This window comes from Adelges cooleyi, unplaced genomic scaffold, assembly GCF_023614345.1.
Source record: "Adelges cooleyi isolate 19-005CV unplaced genomic scaffold, UGA_ACOO_1.1 ACOO_flye_CR_arks_rails_tigmint_CR_PRNA_108, whole genome shotgun sequence".
NCBI classification, from domain to species: Eukaryota; Metazoa; Arthropoda; class Insecta; order Hemiptera; family Adelgidae; genus Adelges; species Adelges cooleyi.
This window is the reverse complement of record NW_026095761.1, coordinates 2,012,890-2,032,375: the sequence shown is the minus strand read 5'-3', so window position 1 is coordinate 2,032,375 and position 19,486 is coordinate 2,012,890. Positions and strand designations below refer to the sequence as shown.

Genomic DNA, 19,486 nt, shown 5'->3' with positions numbered 1-19,486 from the left:
GTCCAAATGTCTTTGGGTGACAATGTGCCAGATAAGGAGAATTCGTTAACAGTAAAAAATTGTGCCCAAACGAAAGCGTTAGCTGCTGTTGCCCTAAAAGATGACGTGAACGCCAAATCACAAGACCCCGAAGTTTCTGAAAAGCTGAGTAGTAAAGATAATAAAGATGACTCATCCAGAAAATTCAAAGAGCCATCAAAGTCGTCGAAAGGTGATCTTAATGTGTTACCTCGAAAAGCAATTAGTGATCCATCAATTCAAATAATTCAAGAGGAATTTAACATTAATGTCTCAACTAAACCGTCAAAAGAATCAACCAACACAAACGACAATGCAAAAGAGAGTAGTCAAGTTTCAAGAAAATCGTTGTTGTCAATGTTGATGGATAGTTTTAAACCTTCAAATCAAATTCAAAATAAGTTGTCAAATGAAGAAAAAACAGCTAACTCGTCTGAGAACTTAAAAGAATCAACAAATACTAAAGACAAGCTATCTGCACAGCTAAAGCTATCTTTAGTTGAAAAATCAAGGAACAGCGTAAGGCAGTCAAATAAAAATTCAGATAAGTTGAAAAATACAGAAAGTATTATTAACTGGTCAAAGAACCCGGTAGAAACAACTAATGACGAGCCATCAGCACGCAGAGAGAGCAATGAAGTTTTTAAAAAGACATTATCAAATACATTGCCATCAACTCGCATGGAAAACAATAAGATTTCAAAGCAGACGTCGGTTACAGGGTTGACGAGTGCAAAAACTAAGTCCAATAAAAACCTAGAGAAATCAAGAACTAGTATTGGAAATCACAGCGCTTTGGGGAAATCAAAAGAGCCAGTCAGCACACCGTCTGCCAAGCAGATTAATGCATTGACTTCATATCATGCTGAGACTTCGGTCATTAGCCAAACTAACGTTTTGGTCGACCTCAGCGATGGAAGCGTGGGCTTAGGACGCGAAAAAAGTTGTGTGGACCTCAAAGGAATCCATGAAGCTCGAATACTTTGTTGCATATTGCGAACGAATGTGTTAGAACTGAAAATAGTGTACGAAAAGAGACGTCACTTGGGCTATGCTTACACCGAATCAGAAGTCGCCACGATTGATGAAGGCATTAGAAAATTGGAAACTAACATTGCTCAACTGTTGTCCACGATAGAACAAACCGAGGGATACCGCGATCAGGTGGAAGCCATCGTGAGTAGCTACAAAAAGTGTGCAAACGACTATAAAGTTCTGAAGAAGATCAATAAATCTGTAAAATTCCGAACATAGAAATGCAAGCCATAGACGGTTATGACCACTTGTGAGAATAGCACTAGCAAGAATTATACAATATATTATATAATTATATAATATATTTGTATTGTATCTATGTTCTGTAAGAAGTTATATTCTTTGGCCCATATTTAATAGTTGTATTAATAAATTCTCTACATTTCCATAATAAACTTTATTTTTGTATAAAACAACATTTAATAATTCAAATTTAAAATAAAAATAGAATATTAAAGCTTAAAACTTTTACAGTTATAGTTTAGAAACAATGTTTGGTTGATTTTGGATGGTGCACTTTTTTAGCCAACAAATACTAGTTGTATTCCATGCACCGAAAGATAAAGGATCATCTGCTATTGATATTAAATTTCATTCTAAATTCATTGTAGCTAACTTAACTAACCCCAGCAATAGCTCCATACCATGTGAAACTGGGTTAGGTAACATAAGCCAGGCATAATTCTTTAAAGCCTATCGTACCTTCGTAAGATGGCATCCGTGTGATTGCTCATCATGTTTGTGTCTGTTAACCAGAAGAAGAATTCCATTTGATTTTCAGAAGGTGTGATGTTTGCAAATACCGGAAGCCATTCCAAAGGGATGACTTTATTTGCCTCACATGACACTATTTAATGTATGATTGTTATCACAGTCAAATTTAAGTTGTATAAATAGGGGGGAAATTTCAAACATTTGTTTAAAAGCTTCATGCGGTCCAACACATAGCATTAGGAATTTTTTTTCAAATAGTAACAACTCAAGTAAAAATGTGTTGTATTGAACAAAATGTAAACTGTTGCTAGAGCACTAAACTGCATTTTACCAATTTACTGTTTCACAAACGTCTAACTAATTTAGATTCACAAAAATTGGAAAATAAATGTACGCCATGGTTTATATTAACAAAACGTATTGGCTACAATTAAAAAAACATTGAATATTTGCATGAGTACACAAAATATAAACCGAACACAATAATAGTAACCCAATTTGCATGTTATAAGACTCATATTTGAAATATGAGTGTAATGGAAGTTTTTCGTCTGATATGCTCCATTGTTATAATGTTTGTTACAGTGACAAGTAGAGCCCACAACAGCCATGGCCACGGGCATGGTCAGCACGGTCACCACGGTCACAGTGGTTTGAACCATCGTGGTCACAGTCATGGAGAAAATGTACGTTCAATTGTATTATAGGTTACACCGAACGTTCATTTCTCATGCCAGAATAGGAAATAGTCAATACAAATAAGAGTAATGTGTGTTAAACCTTTTCCTTTTTTTAAAGCATCTTGGCCACAGACAATTAGCTCAGATGTATCGCGATCAGTCCGAGCACAGACATTTGTCACACTTCAAAAAGAAAGGCCACAGTGGTTTTGGGAAGAAATGCGCTAGTGAAGCCGACATGAAAATGTCTACTGATTATTACTGACCATGCAAGTGAAGATTTCAACACAGTTTGTAGGATATAATAAATAAATGAATCGATAACAATAGGTAATTATGTATATTATTTTAAAAAATAATACCCAAGTGTTTTGTGTTGTTTATTGAATTCAACGACAGTGTCTAATGAAGTATAAGACGCCGCCATATTAGCTGCTGCAATGTTTTGTACCATTATGGCGAATACATAGTATTAACCTATAATCAGTTTTAACTTAATTTAATTATCTTTTTCATCACTCCGGTTTTGGAAGTACACCAATGTTAACGGCTCGCCTAAAGTCGGGAAAAGTTAATCGATATTCCTCATCTAAAAAGTCACCAAATAACATAAATAGTTTTTTTCTGACTAGCATGGCAAAATAATATTACATTATACAATACTTGCTTGCAACAGATAAATGTAATTAATAAGAAACTTACACAACAACACTAGGCATTAAACGCAGTTGTTATAAACTATAAAAATTACTTTGCTTTTTTCCAAATTCACTTAAGATTTTTTCAAGTCGAAGAGTATACAGTTCTCCATAGTATTCGACCATGTCTTCAATGGTAATATAGTCTCTGTTCGCACCTGAGAGGATTTCCATGAATACTTTTTCTATCACCTAAATTTATATAAAACAAATTTGAATAGTAACATATCTTATTAAACCTGGTTAGGTTTACACTTAAACATTTTTGTGCTCAAAGCACTTTTTTTGGATTTTTTAAGTAAATAAAACAGTTGTTTAAAAATAGACTTCTACAATAACCTAAATATTGGCTAAATTATTTTCACAGTGTTAAAATCCGACCATTCTAAGTAGAAGTGTCTAATTTTGTCTGGCTTTTAGGTGCAAATTTGGGTTATGAATTCACCCAAAATATGAATTAACCTGAAAACAAATTGACACGGTAGAAACTGATTAAAACCCATTTTCCCCCTTAAATATTGCCTATATAAAACTCCTTACAAACAGACTTACACAATAGCCCATTTATACTTTTAGAAATAACATAATAATAAATATAACATTACCGCTTTAGGAAATTTCGGTATGTGACCTTCGTTTGCGGCCTGAACAAAAGCTTTAAAATTCATTCTGTATTCACCTAGAAGCCACCAAATAGTTATTAATTATTATTGCTAAGACAATTGCACCGTCATTACCGTTGTTGTTGGTTCCATATTTTTCTACCACTCTTGTGACTTCATCCAAATCGTCTCCCTCGCAATAACTGCACATGTCACGGAAAGTAACAAAATTATTATCTACATCTCTTATCTCATCAAACAGATCTTCTACTTCCTAAAAACATGTAGTACAACATCACTAATATGACAATAAGTGGTTCATAACTAATTTGCCATAAGCTCATAATGATATTTGTTAAGTTGAAATTTCCAGAAAACCCTACTCTCAAAAAATGTCAATATTTGTATTTCTTTACAAATTAAAAAAATAATATATTTATTAATTAAGATAAAATTTAATTACCCTAGGATATTTTACAAAGATGAAACATCATATTGTACACGGTCTAATATATTATACTTGCTAATATTTAAAAAAAATAAAAAACAACAACACTTAACTTTAATTATAAGAAAAATTACTTGGAAATATTGCATAGACTAATTACCTGGTCATAAGAATTCGCCGTTGGAATACAATAATATGTTATGGATATTAATACAATGTACTTTATATACATTTATATATATTTTTAATTATCCTCACCGTTAAAGGCTATTGTGAATCGTGTACAAGACTTTTATAAAATCTATCACATAAATGATTCTTTCAAATTATTCTGTTGAGCATCAACAGTACAGATGTTTTTTTTTTGACAAAGTAATTCACACATAACTCATTGCACAAACACAATACACATATAAATATAGACTGTACTATTTGTTTCATATGACATTATTACACTATTAATTTTAATTTTTATACTTAGGAATGATTTTATTTATTATGAAACATAATATGTTTGGGTTACTTTGCAGACAAAACGAGATCAAAATATATATTCACCACCTCGTAAAAACTTAAAACGACAACTAATTTTTTATTTTTTTTTTTTAACATATAAATTCAAAATAAATAAGTATAAAAATAACAATTAGGTTTTTCACCTCCTAAAGCTTAATATAGGTGTCTATGCGGTTTTCGAATAATTACCATTTAAAAAGAAGAGAATTATCTATATTTTAAAAGATATAATTACTTTATCAATTGTAATAATTATTATTTCACAGCCGACAAGTAAAGAATATTTATGTAAGTTATGGCTCAAAAACTGGAGGGGGGCTTTTTTTAAGTATAAATAAATTATTTTTACCAACATTTAATAACCTCTCAAAAGTAAGTATGGCCAAATAATAATTGTACTGCTTGCCAGCGCAATAGTTATTATAGATGATTGTTTGTTTTGAAAGTGGGTTGATGATTGCTATAATTTGTATTTAAAAAAAACACCGACTTAATGATTTGAAATCGTATATATTTGTATTTTAAGGTTATAAATTTTGACTTGACATTTGTTATTTAGTTTTCACACCAATATACTTATATACTTAAATATAAATTTACAATATTATCACTTATCAGTTATCACATTTTTTGATAACCAATGAGAACGTTTTGTTAACATAACAAATATAAATTAACAATAATAATATGTTATAACTTATGCAGCCGGTTTCACCAACATTTGTTAAGAATTTAACTTATTGTCAATTATATTTAACAACTAGTTGGTGAAAATTGGGTTTCATCAAGATTTGTTAGCCTTAACACATTGTTAAAACCATTGTTAAATTAACCACCCGAAATCGGCTTGTTAAAAAGTTTATCGGCATGATGAAATGTATTGTAGTACTTATATACAATATTTATATTATTAGAGTTCAGAAATTGTTTTTGATATTTTGTTGACCGAGTATACTAGTAATATTTAATAATGAATTACACATTTAATGAGGAACTTCTTTATATTGAGTATTTAAAGAACAATAGAAAAGACAACTTCGATAACCCTTTAATAGGTAAGCATAAGTTATTTTATGTAGGTAGATTAGGTAAAAAGGAATGGCACAGACTTGCATTATAGGTTCAAATATCATAATTTATTGTATTTTATAATTTAGATTATTATGTCTTGCCTGTCCCAAGTTCTGAGTATAACAATGAAAATAACTCTTATCACTACCTACCTACCTACCTTTATTTTTTAGGCCTTTAAAATAAAAAAAACTATTTTAATGATCTTGATGACAAACTATTTTTAAAAAGGTATAGGTAACAATGTGTCAAAAAATGATGTATAAATTATTTATATAAACCGAAACGTTAAAAGAAAGTAAAATGTGTCAAATAATAACAAACACTTATCAGTTATCACATTTTGTGATAACCCATGAGAACGTTGGAATCGAGGTAACCGCTTTGGTAACCTAACTAACGTTTTGTTAACTTGATAAATATAATTTAACGATAATAATATGTTATGGTGAAACTTACTTAATTTAACCGGATGTTAAATTTAAATGAATTGTTAACACTAACATTATGCCAAGAGTGTATATTTTAGTAATAGTTGGTGAACCCGGCTGAAAAAATAATAACTTTGGTCATGGTTTTAACTTTTAACAGTTTCTTACCATCTCGGTTGGCTATTTTTTGCTTATTTAGACGGTTGTCCTGTTTTGAAAGACCTCACGTGACCAAGATCTTTACCGCGGCTTAGAAGCACTCCACGTGGCTGCTTCTTCTCCAAAGCCTTTAAACTCGTTAATAAATTAGAATGTTTGCCATGAGCGAACGACTTGAAAACCTTGAAACTAACCTCTTTGAATGCATATTGAATATATTTGACGAATACTATAGCTTCCAACACAGTGTCCGAAGATTGTTTGATTTCTTCTTCGGTTGCAAATTGGCCTGCAAGACGGCCAGAATTGTCTATTTCCATAAAGCTGGTGATTTTAGGTTCTCCAACAAATTTTAGCGTACGGCCGTAGTTCTTTAAAATGTCATTCAATAGACCAAGGACAACATGTTTTAGACCATTGGACTTAAAGCCAACATTTAATAATGTTCTTCGACCGTTGAACAATTCCAAGATGTTTTTCATGTGCGTGTCTCCGTTCAAGTCTAAGAAATCGGTAAACTCCCTCAACAATTCCGGTATCTTTTTGTTAATCCATTTCCACGTGGTGGATTTACTCTTGGCCAAATACTTCCAAGTTATGGATATCATAATGCCTTTTAGCAGCTGAATGAAGTCATGATTGCTCGCTATAACCGACCTTATGACGGTATGCAATTGAGTGTTTAGTGACGTACACACTTTGGAATTGTCGAGCATAGTGTGTGACCATACGGCTTTGTCGTTTACCATGCCGAACTTCAGCAATGTGTCCATGTCGCCGGCAAAAGTACCACTGGGTTTTTTCATACATAAACTGTCCAAGAAACACCAACCGTGACCTAGTTTAGATATTTTACAAAATTCTTCATTGTGCTCCAACTGGACGTTCAGCATTTCTCTATAAATTATGATTGGCTCTAGCTTCTTAGTGATATCAGTGGCACACTTACCTCGTGCACGGATTTCTTGATAATTCTGATAGTCTTGTTTGTTGGTCAACGCTGAACAGTAGTCTTCCATTGCCACACTCTCTTCGAGTAACGCAGTCACAGCGTCGTGGGCAGACCAAAAGACATCTCTGTTGATGTCGTCTTCTATCCGGTGTTGGTTAATAGACAACCACTCGACGTGAAATTTAAATATCCACATGACTTCAATTACCGAGGAATTCGAATAGTCGATGTTAATGAGAGTGGCTAGCATTTTGCAAGCTATAGTCTCGTACATGGAATACTGCATAAGATGAGGTTTGAGTTTCTGCATGTCTTCGTCTTCCGAATGGAATATTTCTCTAATCCACTTGAGATAATAAACGGAACTGAGCATGTAGCTACAAGCAATGCATCTGTGCTTCTCTTCCAATTTGCTTTTCAAATCGGCCATTGTCTTGTTGTCTATTTCCAATTTGGGCATGCTGACCACGAACGGAGTTTGGATTTCTTGCAGCAAATTCAGTTGGTCGATTACACTTTGCATTTCGTTGGAGGGCTTTGCTGCAGCCGGACAAGTGGAAAAACACACAAAAACAAACCGAAACCAAGTAGCTCCAGATGATATCATCGTTTGAAAACGGTACAACACAATGGTATTTAATAAGAAGAATACAATTTTTTTTCAGTATGAACAATAATCATAACTTACAGGTGCTCGATTCAGAAAAACGATTTTGTAATTTTCCGATACCTTTAGTAAACTTGGAAAGATATTTTGTACTATTATATTCAATTCAAACACAGTTCGCCGTTTGTTTGCATACAACCAGATTTTATAGCGAAAACACATTTTAAAGCAACGAGTAATATTTTTTTTTTTTTTTTACACAACATTTTTTAAGAATTAAGCCACAAAATATGTAATCGGTTCTAATATAATATTATAGAATACACTTTTATCAGTAGAGTAGGAGGAGTGCGTATGGTTATGCTAGATTTCTTTCTTGGCATTTGTTTTTTTATACAGTCTTTCAAAATGTGTACAAACACAAGTACACGAAAAACAAGTTTCAAATTTGAGTACAGCAAAATGTGTATTATGACATGAAAAACAAACGCCAAGTTTATTTTTAAAACCACAAGGTTGCACAAGCACATGTTATTATGTACTGACTGAAATGTACATTAGAATTTTGTCGATGTTGCTTTGAAGTATACGAAAGCTGTGGAATAAGACAGATTATTTATTTTATGTCCAATGGCCACAGTCTCCCAAGATATGCCTTCTACACTCTCTTGATACAAAAAACAACTGAACCTTATAAATACTTTTTATCAGATTCTAACAAGCAAATGCAGAAAATTAGTGACAGTTAATTGATTCATTGAACATAATAACAAATAAGACATTTTCTGGCACATTTAAGGCGTATGAGTTTTTTTTTTTTATAGTGTTCCAAAAAGAAATCATTATATCCTCACCTAGATTTGTGTACATCTGACATACACTACTGTTGGCATTTGGATTCAATAGGCTGTATACTCTTTGTTTATATATTTTATTCTCAATAAGAAAAACGTTAGTTTTGTGATAGGGCAATGTGAGCCACGGATAACTTCCTCGTATATGATTTATCTTGTTTTTATTTACATATATATTTGTATGTTTTTAATGATTTATTGTTCCACATTGAACATGATATAAATGTGATGTAAAAAAGCGCAATAGATTTTAATTTAAAAATTGTACTTTAATGTTAACTCTTTTGTTGGGTGTTCAAGATAGTAAGAGATAATGAGGAAAATGTGATAATGCCCATTGACATGTCCAAAATACTCTGTAAGCACTCTGAGTAATGTGTATAATAAATTCTAAACCGACTGGATCAAAACTGTATTTCAATAGTGCACTAAATTTTTACCTAAAAAATAGTGTACTAAATTGCTGATGTAAGATTAAGGCGAAATAAAAAATAGAACAAAATAATAAAAAATAGAACCTATTTCTAACCATTGTCTACACCGACTGTTTGTGTTTATATTTTAGTAAAAACTATATAGAAAAGAAAGATTAGTGTATTGCGCCGAATTAGAATAGGTACACGGAAAGAAAACCATGCTTGTAATATTGAAGAATAATATATTAATAAAACTGATTTATATAATACATATTTTATAATGTTGAAAAATACATAGTAAAATATTATTCGTCTTCGATGGTTTCTTCACGTGTATCAATTTCGAAATATGCATTTTTACAATCCACATTATTAATTGACCCAGTGGCTAAAAAACAGTTAAAATTAATTATTAAACATAAACCCATCGTTGCATCATCAAGTGTGTAGATATTTTTAATTGTGTAATCTACTAATCAACATAAAAGGCAAAAACAATTTTTAGTTCAGAATTCATGTTTAAAATATGTAAATTGTTATTCTTCTGGTCGTAACCAAATATTAAATTATGAGAGGAAACATTATAAACCTTAACATAAGGGTTAATAAAACTTAAAAATTAATTAAAACATATTTAATAAAATATTAATATCACAAGAATTTAGATTATATTGTAAACCCATAAACGTCATAACTACTTACCGGATGAGACCTAAAAGTTCATCATCAGAAATTCCAACGGACTTAACAGGCTTAACAACACGTTTTTCAAAATCCCTCAAATCCCTTACATCCTCTTTCTTAATGATTGGTTGTTTAGTAGCTATTGTATACTGATCGTCAGTAATTGAAAGAGTGTCGTACATAATTTTGCTCACTCTCAACGCTTGTTGTTGCTTGAAAGTTATTAAAAATTGTTATTTTTATATTAAATCAAAAAACTGTCTAATATAATAGTATAGATATTATTATGGCGTATACACTAATAGATTAATAATTTATAACTTATCACCTGACTAGTTTAACTTTGTATAAATATTACATTTTTAGAAAGTCTTATTGCTTAACAGTTACACGTTAACAATAAAATAAAAGTTACAAAAGTACAAAATTTAGTGTTTAATAATTTTAGTTAGTTATAATTTAATATTTTGCATATGCATGTATACATACAGGTTGTAATGTAAAGTTCTACCGAGCTTCAAATGAGACATTTCGGATGCTCTGTTGGTACAATAAATGATGTTCATTTTTTTTACTTTAACCAACATTTGGCAAGCGACACATCATTTAATATAAAATAATTCTAAGGTCACCCAGTGAATTAAGAATAAAATTCTATCCCAAAATGATGTGTTGCATGCGTTTTGGTCCCATACCAAAAAATCATGTTACATATCATTTCAACAAGTTTTTTTCACCCAATTTCAAATTACTTTTTTCGCAAAATCATTTTTAAAGAGCTGCGAGTTCTATTTTAAATAATTTTTAAATTAAAATCATTCATTTTACCAATAGAGCATCCTAAATGTCTCATTTGAAGCTCGGTGAAACTTCACATTAAACCCTGTATATATGTATTATAAGAGATTTTATGTACATATTTTATAAATCGAACTGCGTCCTTTATAAATCGCTTTGAGACTGTATTTAAATATTAATTACCTGTTCTTTAGGTGCAATAAATGTATAAAATGCATATGTTTTTTCTATTGAAAAACAAATTATTAAACATAGGACTAAAACCTGTTTTGAATCCATTTAACTTTTTGAAATAAATTTAAAGGAATACAACAACGACCACGACGCGAGTGAATGACATTACAAAGAACTTCTTAAGAAACAAAAAACCAGTGTGTTATACTGTTTTGGTACTAAAATTCGTTGGGTAGGAATTGATTGATTGTCTTTTTTTTTTTTAGTATTTGGTTTATGACGTGGAACTAGATACGAATAAAATCAATAATGCCATTTGTTTTAAATTTAGTTTACGTGTATTTGACTTTTGCACCTTAAGGTTACCGTAAAAGCAAAAGAGTCAAAATATTTAAGCCGAATCAAAATGGGTACACGCAAAAAAAAACCATGCTTGTAATATTGAAGAATAATATATTAATAAAACTGTATTATATAATACATATTTTATAATGTTGAAAAATACATAGTAAAATATTATTCGTCTTCGACGGTTTCTTCGCGTGTATCCATTTCAAATTATGCATTTTTTCAATCCACATTATTAATTGACCCAGTTGCTAAAAAATAGTTAAAGTCAATTATTAAACACAGACCCATCGTTGCATCAAGTGCGTTTGTGCGTTTAGATATTTTTAATTGTGTAATGACTATTCAACATAATTAATGGTAAATTCAGTTTTCAATTCAAAATGCATGTTTAAAATATGTAAATTGTTATTCTTTTGGTCGTAACCAAATAATTAAACTTTGAACGGAAACATTATAAACCTTAACATACGGGTTAATAAAAATTAAAAATTAATAAAAACATTTTTAATAAAATAATAATACCACAAACATTTAGATTATATTGTAAGCCCATAAACGTCACAACAATTACTTACTGAATGGAACCTATAAGCTCCTCGTCAGAAATTCCACGACTGACAGGCTTAACAGGCTTAACAGGCTTATCAGGCTTATCAGGCTGAACATCACGTTTCTCAAATACCATCAAATTCTTTACATCCTCTTCCTTATCGATTGTTTGTTGAGTAGCTATTGTATACTGATCGTCAGTAATTGAAAGAGCGTCGTACATTGCTTTGCTCACTCTCAACGCTTTTGTTGCTTGAAAGTTATTAAAAATTGTATTAGTATAATAATAAATTAAAACCATCTAATATAATAACAGTATAGATATTATGAATTATACATTAGTAGATTAATAATTCAATACTTAACACCTCAACAACTTTGCATAATATGTATTAATATTACATTTTATAGAAAGACATTATTCCTTAACGTAGTATGATAACAATAAAACTAAAGTTACAAAAGTGCACTATTTAGTGTTAATTAAAGATTGATTACCTCTTCTTCATAAGTTGCACATGTTTTTTCTATTGAAAAAAAAATGATGAAACATAGGACTAAAACTTGTTTTGAATACATTTATCTTTTAAACAAATTTAAAGGAGTACAATAATGACCACGACGCGAGTGAACTAAAAATCAAGTAACTTCTAAAGAAACGAAAAAACAGTGTGTTTTACTGTTTCGCTACAAAAATTCGTTGGGTAGGAATTGATTTATTGTCTTGTATCTTAGCTTCGATCCAAAGCAGAGACGTTTTTGGTTTTTTAGTATTTGTTTATGATGTGGAACTAGATTTTGTATATAAGAAACGAAAAATTGTGGGCTAAAACGTTTGGTTTTTGTGGGCTTACTGATATTATTATATATAAACTGCTGTTGTAAACACATTTTGTTTTCTTACCTTGGCTTCATCAAAACACGAGTAGTATTCTAGGTCAGATCATACACTATAACCTGACTTTTGCACCTTAAAATTATTACCGTAAAAGCAAAAGAGTCAAAACGACTAAGCCGAATTAAAATAGGTACACGCAAAAGAAAACCATGCTTGTAATATTGAAGAATAATATATTAATAAAACTGTATTATATAATACATATTTTATAATGTTGAAAAATACATAGTAATATATTATTCGTCTTCGACGGTTTCTTCGCGTGTATCCATTTCAAATTATGCATTTTTTCAATCCACATTATTAATTGACCCAGTTGCTAAAAAACAGTTAAAATCAATTATTAAACATAAACCCATCGTTGCATCAAGTGCGTTTGTGCGTTTAGATATTTTTAATTGTGTAATGACTAATCAACATAATTAATGGCAAATACAGTTTTTAATTCAGAATTCATGTTTAAAATATGTATATTGTTTTGCTTTTCGTTGAAACCAAGTATTAAATTTTGAGAGGAAATACTATAAACCTTAACATACGGGTTAATAAAACTTAAAAATTAATAAAAACATTTTTAATAAAATATTAATACCACACACATTAAGATTGTATTGTAAACCCATAAACGTAATTACTTACTGAATAGGACCTATAAGCTCCGCATCGGAAATTCCAAGAGGCTTAACAGGCTGAACAACACGTCTCTCAAAAACCCTCAAATCCTTTATATCTTCTGCCTTAATAACTTTTTTTTGAGTAACTCTTGCATACTGATCGTCAGTAATTGAAAGAGTGTTGTACATTTTTTTGCTCACTTCCAACGCTTTTTGTTGCTTGAAAGTTATTAAACATTTTATTAGTATATAGAATTAAAACCGATCAATATAACAGTATAGTTATTACGGCTTATTACACTAATAGATTAATAATTTATTACACCTCACCAATAAAACTAAATGTACAAAAAAACAAAATTTAGTGTTAATTAAAGATGAATTACCTGTTCTTTATAAGTTGCGTACGTTTTTTCTATCGAAAAACAAATTATTAACAATAGGACTAAAACCTGTTTTGAATCCATTTTACTTTTAAACAAATTTAAAGGAGTACAATATAATATTATCACGACGCGAGTGAATAACAAAACAAGTGACTTCTTAAGAAACAAAAAAACAATTAATTCTACTGTTTTGCTCCAAAAATTCGTTGGGTGGGAATTGATTTATTGTCTTGTTTTTTAGCTTCGATCAAAAGCAGAACTGCTGTTGATTTTTTAGTATTTGGTTTATGATGTGGAACTAGGTACGAATAAAATCAATAATGCCATTTGTTTTGAACACGGCAACTTTTTCAATCGTTGAGTTTAGGTGTTATTATTATACCTATAACTAATTAAATTTATATCATTAGGCATTGAGACGTATTGTGGTAAAATAATGGCAGAGAGGCAAACGTTGTTTGAGTATATAAATATATTATGAGGCTGTTGTTACTCCTAGCTAAATGTAATAGTATAATAAGTTTGTAAATGTATTTAAAAATAACCGCAAAAGTCAGTATACTAATAAAACGGTTTTCTAACGTACATCAAGAACGTAAGATGTACAATATTTTTGAAGTTGTAATGTATTCAAATCGAATATGCTTTGTAAAATAATTGTAAACATTTCTACAACAAGAGAAATGTAATTTTTAAACTATGTTATGATTAACTGTATGCATAGGTACATAGTTTATAATATATTTTGCTGATTGGATAAAAACAGTATTGTAATGAAATTTAAAAATGTTATTAAAATGTAATACCATTTTATGTTCTATATTTTGTATATAGGAAACGAAAAATTGCGGGCTAAGACGTTTTTGTGTGCTTACCATATCTACTGCTATTATTAACCGCTGTTGTTAACATATTTTGTTGTCTTACCTCGGCTTCATCAATCTAGGTCAGGTCATACGCCATAACTTGACTTTTGCATCTTAAAGTTACCATAAAAACAAAAGAATCAAAAAATGCAAGTGTTCACACTACAAGTACACATTAATAATATAAAAAAATACTCGAATCACCTCCAAACTTTTGTGGGGTATTATTTAAATACAGTATTAACATATGTTTATTACATAAACATACATACATATATATGTATGCATTGAAAACCCAAGAAAATAAAAAAACCCTATTTCCTTCAAAAAGGGTGGAAACTTTTTCTTAATTTTGTTTTTTTAGGCATATTTTTTGGACTTGGAAAAATGAAAAATTTGGAGTTTTATTATTTTCATATCACATTTAATCCAATAATTTATGTAGGTACGTTCCATTTTTTTTTTTTTAGTTAATAATTAAATATAATACACAATTAATTTTATAAAAATAAATTATTTTTGTTCGATGAACTATCTGTTAATCTGCTCAAAAAAATCTCATTTCAAAGGATATACTGCTATACATTCTGAATAATACATCCATTTTTTCTTCTTCTCTATTTGCTTTAAAACATAAACAATGTCTTTTTCTTCAGTCTTGTTGTACGATATTATACCCAGAGTCCACGTTACAGCTAACACCAATCTATCAAAACTATAAAAATTCAAAATATAGTACTAGTTATTTGGTTTAAACATAACCACTAAAGATTTGCAACGCTTATTTAACAACCACAATCACTGTGTTAATCAGTATTTATAGCTAAATGTAACACATACTCAAGTGATTAATTAGGACTTGACCTTAACATATTAAACCTAACGACAAAATGTTCAAAAAGTCTAATTAGGTACGTTGAAGGCAGTTTTTATTAAAATAAATCCATACAAATATATTATAAAAGCTTACATTTTTTTTTTATACATACCTCATGATTTTTTGAGCCCATAATACAATTATTAAACAAGATGAACCCGGAAATCCAATATTTTTTAAAAATCTATCGAATTGTTGTGATTTTGGAGGACACTGGAATCTACCTAATAATAAATAAATACAGATCTGAAAAATAAATCAAAAACACGAGATTAATGGTATGTATTCACGTGACAAAAACAAATAAGATGAATATTAAGGTAGAAATTAACGTCCTTCAAATGAGACATTCAGGATGCTCTATAGATACAATAAATAGTATTCATTTTTTTTTAAATTTGAAAATTATTTAAAATAGAACTAGTATCTCATTAAAAAATGGTCTTACGAAAAAATAATTTCAGATTTGAAATCGGGAGAAAAAATCTTGTTGAATTGATATGTAACATGATTTTTTGGCATCTGGCCACACTTGCGTCCACCCAGTGGCCACTGAGTGGCCGGCACGTGACCAAAACCAACATATGGCATGTGACACATCATTTTGGGTTAGAATTTTATTCTCAGTTCAGTGGTGTCCTTAGCATTAGTTTATATTCAATGCGCAAATTATCTTACCGGTTTCAGTCCCGTTATTTCCATAACGTCAATGGCGAACGTTATCATTATTGAAATGGTCCACATGCAGACGTGCACTAACGTGTGTATATTTTCTGCCCTCGGTGTGTTCATATGCCACAAATAGACTTCGGGAACTGTTTGCCAGAGAGCGATTATCACCTTGAAAAGAATAAACGTGTTTAAATTTATATATATTGTACACAGTTATGCCGGGTCAATATTGTATTACATTTAACGAACATGATAGGATGATTAGTTCGGTAAATTTGAACAAAAACGATGGCAATCCACAAACATTGCCCAATCGCTTCACGACCAATTCGGTTATCGCCGGCATCAGTAAGTAACTGGACGCGAGTAACCAGTTAGCTATTATTTTACAATAAAAATCCCCTGAAAGAAAAACAGCTTTAATTATTACACTTGCAGAAGAGATACTTGGGTTACATGCTATTGTAGATCATTTTCCACGGCCACAGCTAGAAATAGGACGGTGCATAGGTTTTTTTTTTTTTACTTCAAGTGTACTAAATGTTATTTCCTACTTTCTTCGTCGAAGATAGGCAAGACAAGGAATTGGTTGGAAAAGTTTCATCACGAATGAGTTTGGTTTGATTTGAATCTCATTAAACAGACATGGCATAGAAAAAACCTGAGCAAAACTTGCGAATATACAGGATGTAATGTAAAGTTCTACCGAGCTTCAGAATGCTTTAAGAGAACAATAAATGGTATTCAATTTTTTTTAATTTTAAAAATTGTTTGAAATATAACTCGTATCTCTTTGATATAAAAAAATTCTAAGGACACTACTGGATTGAGAATAAAATTTTAACCCAAAATGACGTGTCACATGCCATATGTTGGTTTTGGTAATATGCCGTCCACTCAGTGGCCACTCGGTGGACGCAAGTGTGGCCAGATACCAAAAAATCATGTTACATATCAATTCAACAAGATTTTTTCTCCTGATTTCAAGTCTGAAATTATGTTTTTCGTAAGACAATTTTTTAAAGGGATACGAGTTTTATTTTAAACAATTTTAAAATTAAACAAAAATGAATACCATTTATTGTACTCATAGAGCATCCTGAATGTCTCATTTGAAGCTCAGTAGAACTTTACATTACACCCTATATATGAATAATTAAATATTTAAAAAATACCCTTCACCACAATTGTTTTATTCTTACAAGTTTATTCTTATAGGTATGCATTATGTTTAAAACTCTATAACATATGTTTTTAAATTACAACAAAATGCAATTGATCTCTGATGTCTCTTTCATTGTCATCAAATAAAGTGGTAAATTAGTATAACTATAAATTTGTCCACGCTCTTAATAACTATTAATGTAAGTTATAGTAAAAACAAATTATTTGGAACATAAAAAAAAATTATTTTATCATTTTACCATTACACAAAACAAGTCAAGTGCTATAGAAATGCTGTGTACTTTTTTTGTAGGTACTTAATTGTTTTAGATTACAAATAATATGTAATTTTTAATGTGTTTAAGATGTTGTATTATTCAGAAATCACAATTACTTTTCAAAATAATGAGGTAGTTCCCAAAATTAAAAGTTAGCCACGGTTTAGGTATAATGCTTAAACCGTCAAAGTTCTCCTATAAGGAAAAAATTGTATTATTAATATTTTATTAGTTAGATTTTATTTTTTGTTGACTAGGTACCATGTATGAAGTATAATTGTTTTACAGGTACGTTTTATTATTATAATTTTGTTTAATATGACTCGCATCATCACAATCTAAAACTGTATTTATACTACTTGTATTTAAACAGATGTAATTGTAAAAACCAATTGATACAACTAGAACAACAGAAAAATCAAATAATTATTATACTACAATCGTGACTCCTATTGTCCATTACCGTTAAGTTGCTTGTACACAATAGTTTTTTTTTAAATGAGCTATCAATACTTACCTAATAACTTAACAGTTATTCCAACATCTTACATGGACATTTCTATTTAAGAGTGATATTTTTCTTAGTATTACACATTACTATATTTTTTCTTTACTTAATTATAATATAACAATTTTCTTCATATCATTATTTAATATCAATAAAAATTGATTTTACTATCGCTTAAAAGTTGTAGTGCCTACTAAAAAAATTAACTTGTTACAACAAGTGTGAAGGTTCCAACTTTGCAGTCTCAATTTTTACTTTATTCCATTCTTCCAAGTTCCTATATTATCTATTTTTATATGGCTTAATTTTTTTTGAAATCTTGGAAAAATTGCTATTACTTATAAATTGTACATTTTCAAAAAAAAATGATTATTGAAATGTGTGTACCAAAAATATGTAAAATAGTTAAGTACAATATACATAGGTAGTAAAATTGTTTAACTTATAATTATGTAAACATGTTAACCATTGTACTTGGCAGACTTATTATTTAATAAAAAAAATAAATATGTGTATTTTTTTCTAACTGAAAAATTATGAAAGATAACATTATGTTGAAAGTTTGTGTTTTTTTATAAGAAAAAAAATTAATTCAAACAAGTAAAAAGATCTAAAATGGATAGATACATACAGTGATCCACATTTTTTGTAAAATCATTACATTTTTTTTATCTCAGTCTAGTTCTGTATGACTATTTTATACTTGTTGTGAATTTGTATTCGTTTCAAATGTAAAGACAATAATGCAATAGCATCTTATACATCCAAATTTAAATAAAACAATAAAAATGTTTGTTTGTTTTCAATATCAAAGTCTAAAACTTTTTTTTTTTTAAACACACCGTTTGTTCATTACTGTAACATATTAAAACACCACCGAGGTAAATATAGTACAATATTGAACAACACAAGACTAATTTTGATGCACCGACAATTATTATCACTATGAAACGCTAGGCAAAGCTTGGCGGTGCTTTTTATCAAAAATTAACACTAAAAAAACGGTGTACGTTAGATTTGATAGAATCGATTAAAATCAGCTACTCTGTGGTGTAACAAATCGAAATTGAATATTTTTTCTTCAAAAACAGGCACAACTTACGGGTGTTTGTGGCGAAACCGTCAGACGTCTTGTTGTTGTTGGTAGTCTTGGTGCCGTCCGACAGGAAAAAGGCAAAACGGACGACCGATATGGCAAACGTGCAGCAACCTAAAATAACCAAAACGATAAACGCAGCCTTCGGTGGTGGACGTACTGTGAATACCATATCGGTGTTTTACGTTGAAAAATATACAATAATAACCATAAACTACACTGAATAATTAAAACGGACCGTACAAAATGTATAAATAACAGTCTCATCGTATTCACGGGCGCAGACCGTCCGGTTTCAACTTGTGTGTGTGTGTGTATGATAAATAATTCAATTTTATACCTATTTTAATTTAAAAATAAACCGTAACGA

General features: G+C 30.0%; 3 protein-coding genes across 4 annotated transcripts; all 3 read right to left on the bottom strand.

Moving 5' to 3' along the window:
- Positions 1–2,768: 2,768 nt before the first annotated feature.
- Positions 2,769–4,568, bottom strand: LOC126847089 (uncharacterized). 2 transcript variants are annotated; one of them, XM_050587139.1, is made up of 6 exons: positions 4,356–4,568; positions 4,211–4,266; positions 3,883–4,021; positions 3,751–3,824; positions 3,199–3,337; positions 2,769–3,036 (listed from the first exon to the last, which is right to left on the bottom strand). In XM_050587139.1, exons 3-6 carry the CDS (start codon positions 3,956–3,958, stop codon positions 2,963–2,965), a joined length of 363 nt encoding a protein of 120 aa, XP_050443096.1. In that variant the 5' UTR covers positions 3,959–4,021; positions 4,211–4,266; positions 4,356–4,568; the 3' UTR covers positions 2,769–2,962. The 2 variants fall into 2 exon arrangements, with proteins under 2 accessions (XP_050443096.1, XP_050443087.1); XM_050587130.1 differs by lacking the exon at positions 4,211–4,266 and having other exon boundaries at positions 4,356–4,565.
- Positions 4,569–9,459: 4,891 nt separating this feature from the next.
- On the bottom strand, positions 9,460–11,075 carry LOC126846391 (uncharacterized). The gene is made up of 3 exons (XM_050585752.1): positions 10,867–11,075; positions 9,904–10,097; positions 9,460–9,589 (listed from the first exon to the last, which is right to left on the bottom strand). The coding sequence occupies exons 1-3, from the start codon at positions 10,960–10,962 to the stop codon at positions 9,574–9,576; spliced, it is 306 nt and encodes a 101-aa protein (XP_050441709.1). The 5' UTR covers positions 10,963–11,075; the 3' UTR covers positions 9,460–9,573.
- Positions 11,076–14,991: 3,916 nt separating this feature from the next.
- On the bottom strand, positions 14,992–19,310 carry LOC126840306 (nurim; the record flags this gene model as incomplete). The annotated part of the gene is made up of 6 exons (XM_050575962.1): positions 14,992–15,236; positions 15,511–15,644; positions 16,077–16,238; positions 16,309–16,472; positions 19,123–19,230; positions 19,286–19,310. Coding segments are annotated over 6 exons (750 nt in total), but the record flags the coding sequence as incomplete, so codon positions are not given.
- Between the last annotated feature and the right edge of the window lie 176 nt (positions 19,311–19,486).

Coding starts and splice junctions, on each gene's coding strand:
- LOC126847089 (XM_050587130.1), bottom strand. CDS start 4,427: ATGTATATAAAGTACATTGTATTAATATCCATAACATATTATTGTATT. Junction 4,022..4,355: donor CGGCGAATTCTTATGACCAG/GTAATTAGTCTA, acceptor ACATGTTTTTAG/GAAGTAGAAGATCTGTTTGA. Junction 3,037..3,198: donor TGAATTTGGAAAAAAGCAAA/GTAATTTTTATA, acceptor GTGACTTTTTAG/ATGAGGAATATCGATTAACT.
- LOC126846391 (XM_050585752.1), bottom strand. CDS start 10,962: ATGGATTCAAAACAGGTTTTAGTCCTATGTTTAATAATTTGTTTTTCA. Junction 10,098..10,866: donor TTATTGCACCTAAAGAACAG/GTAATTAATATT, acceptor ATAACTTTCAAG/CAACAACAAGCGTTGAGAGT.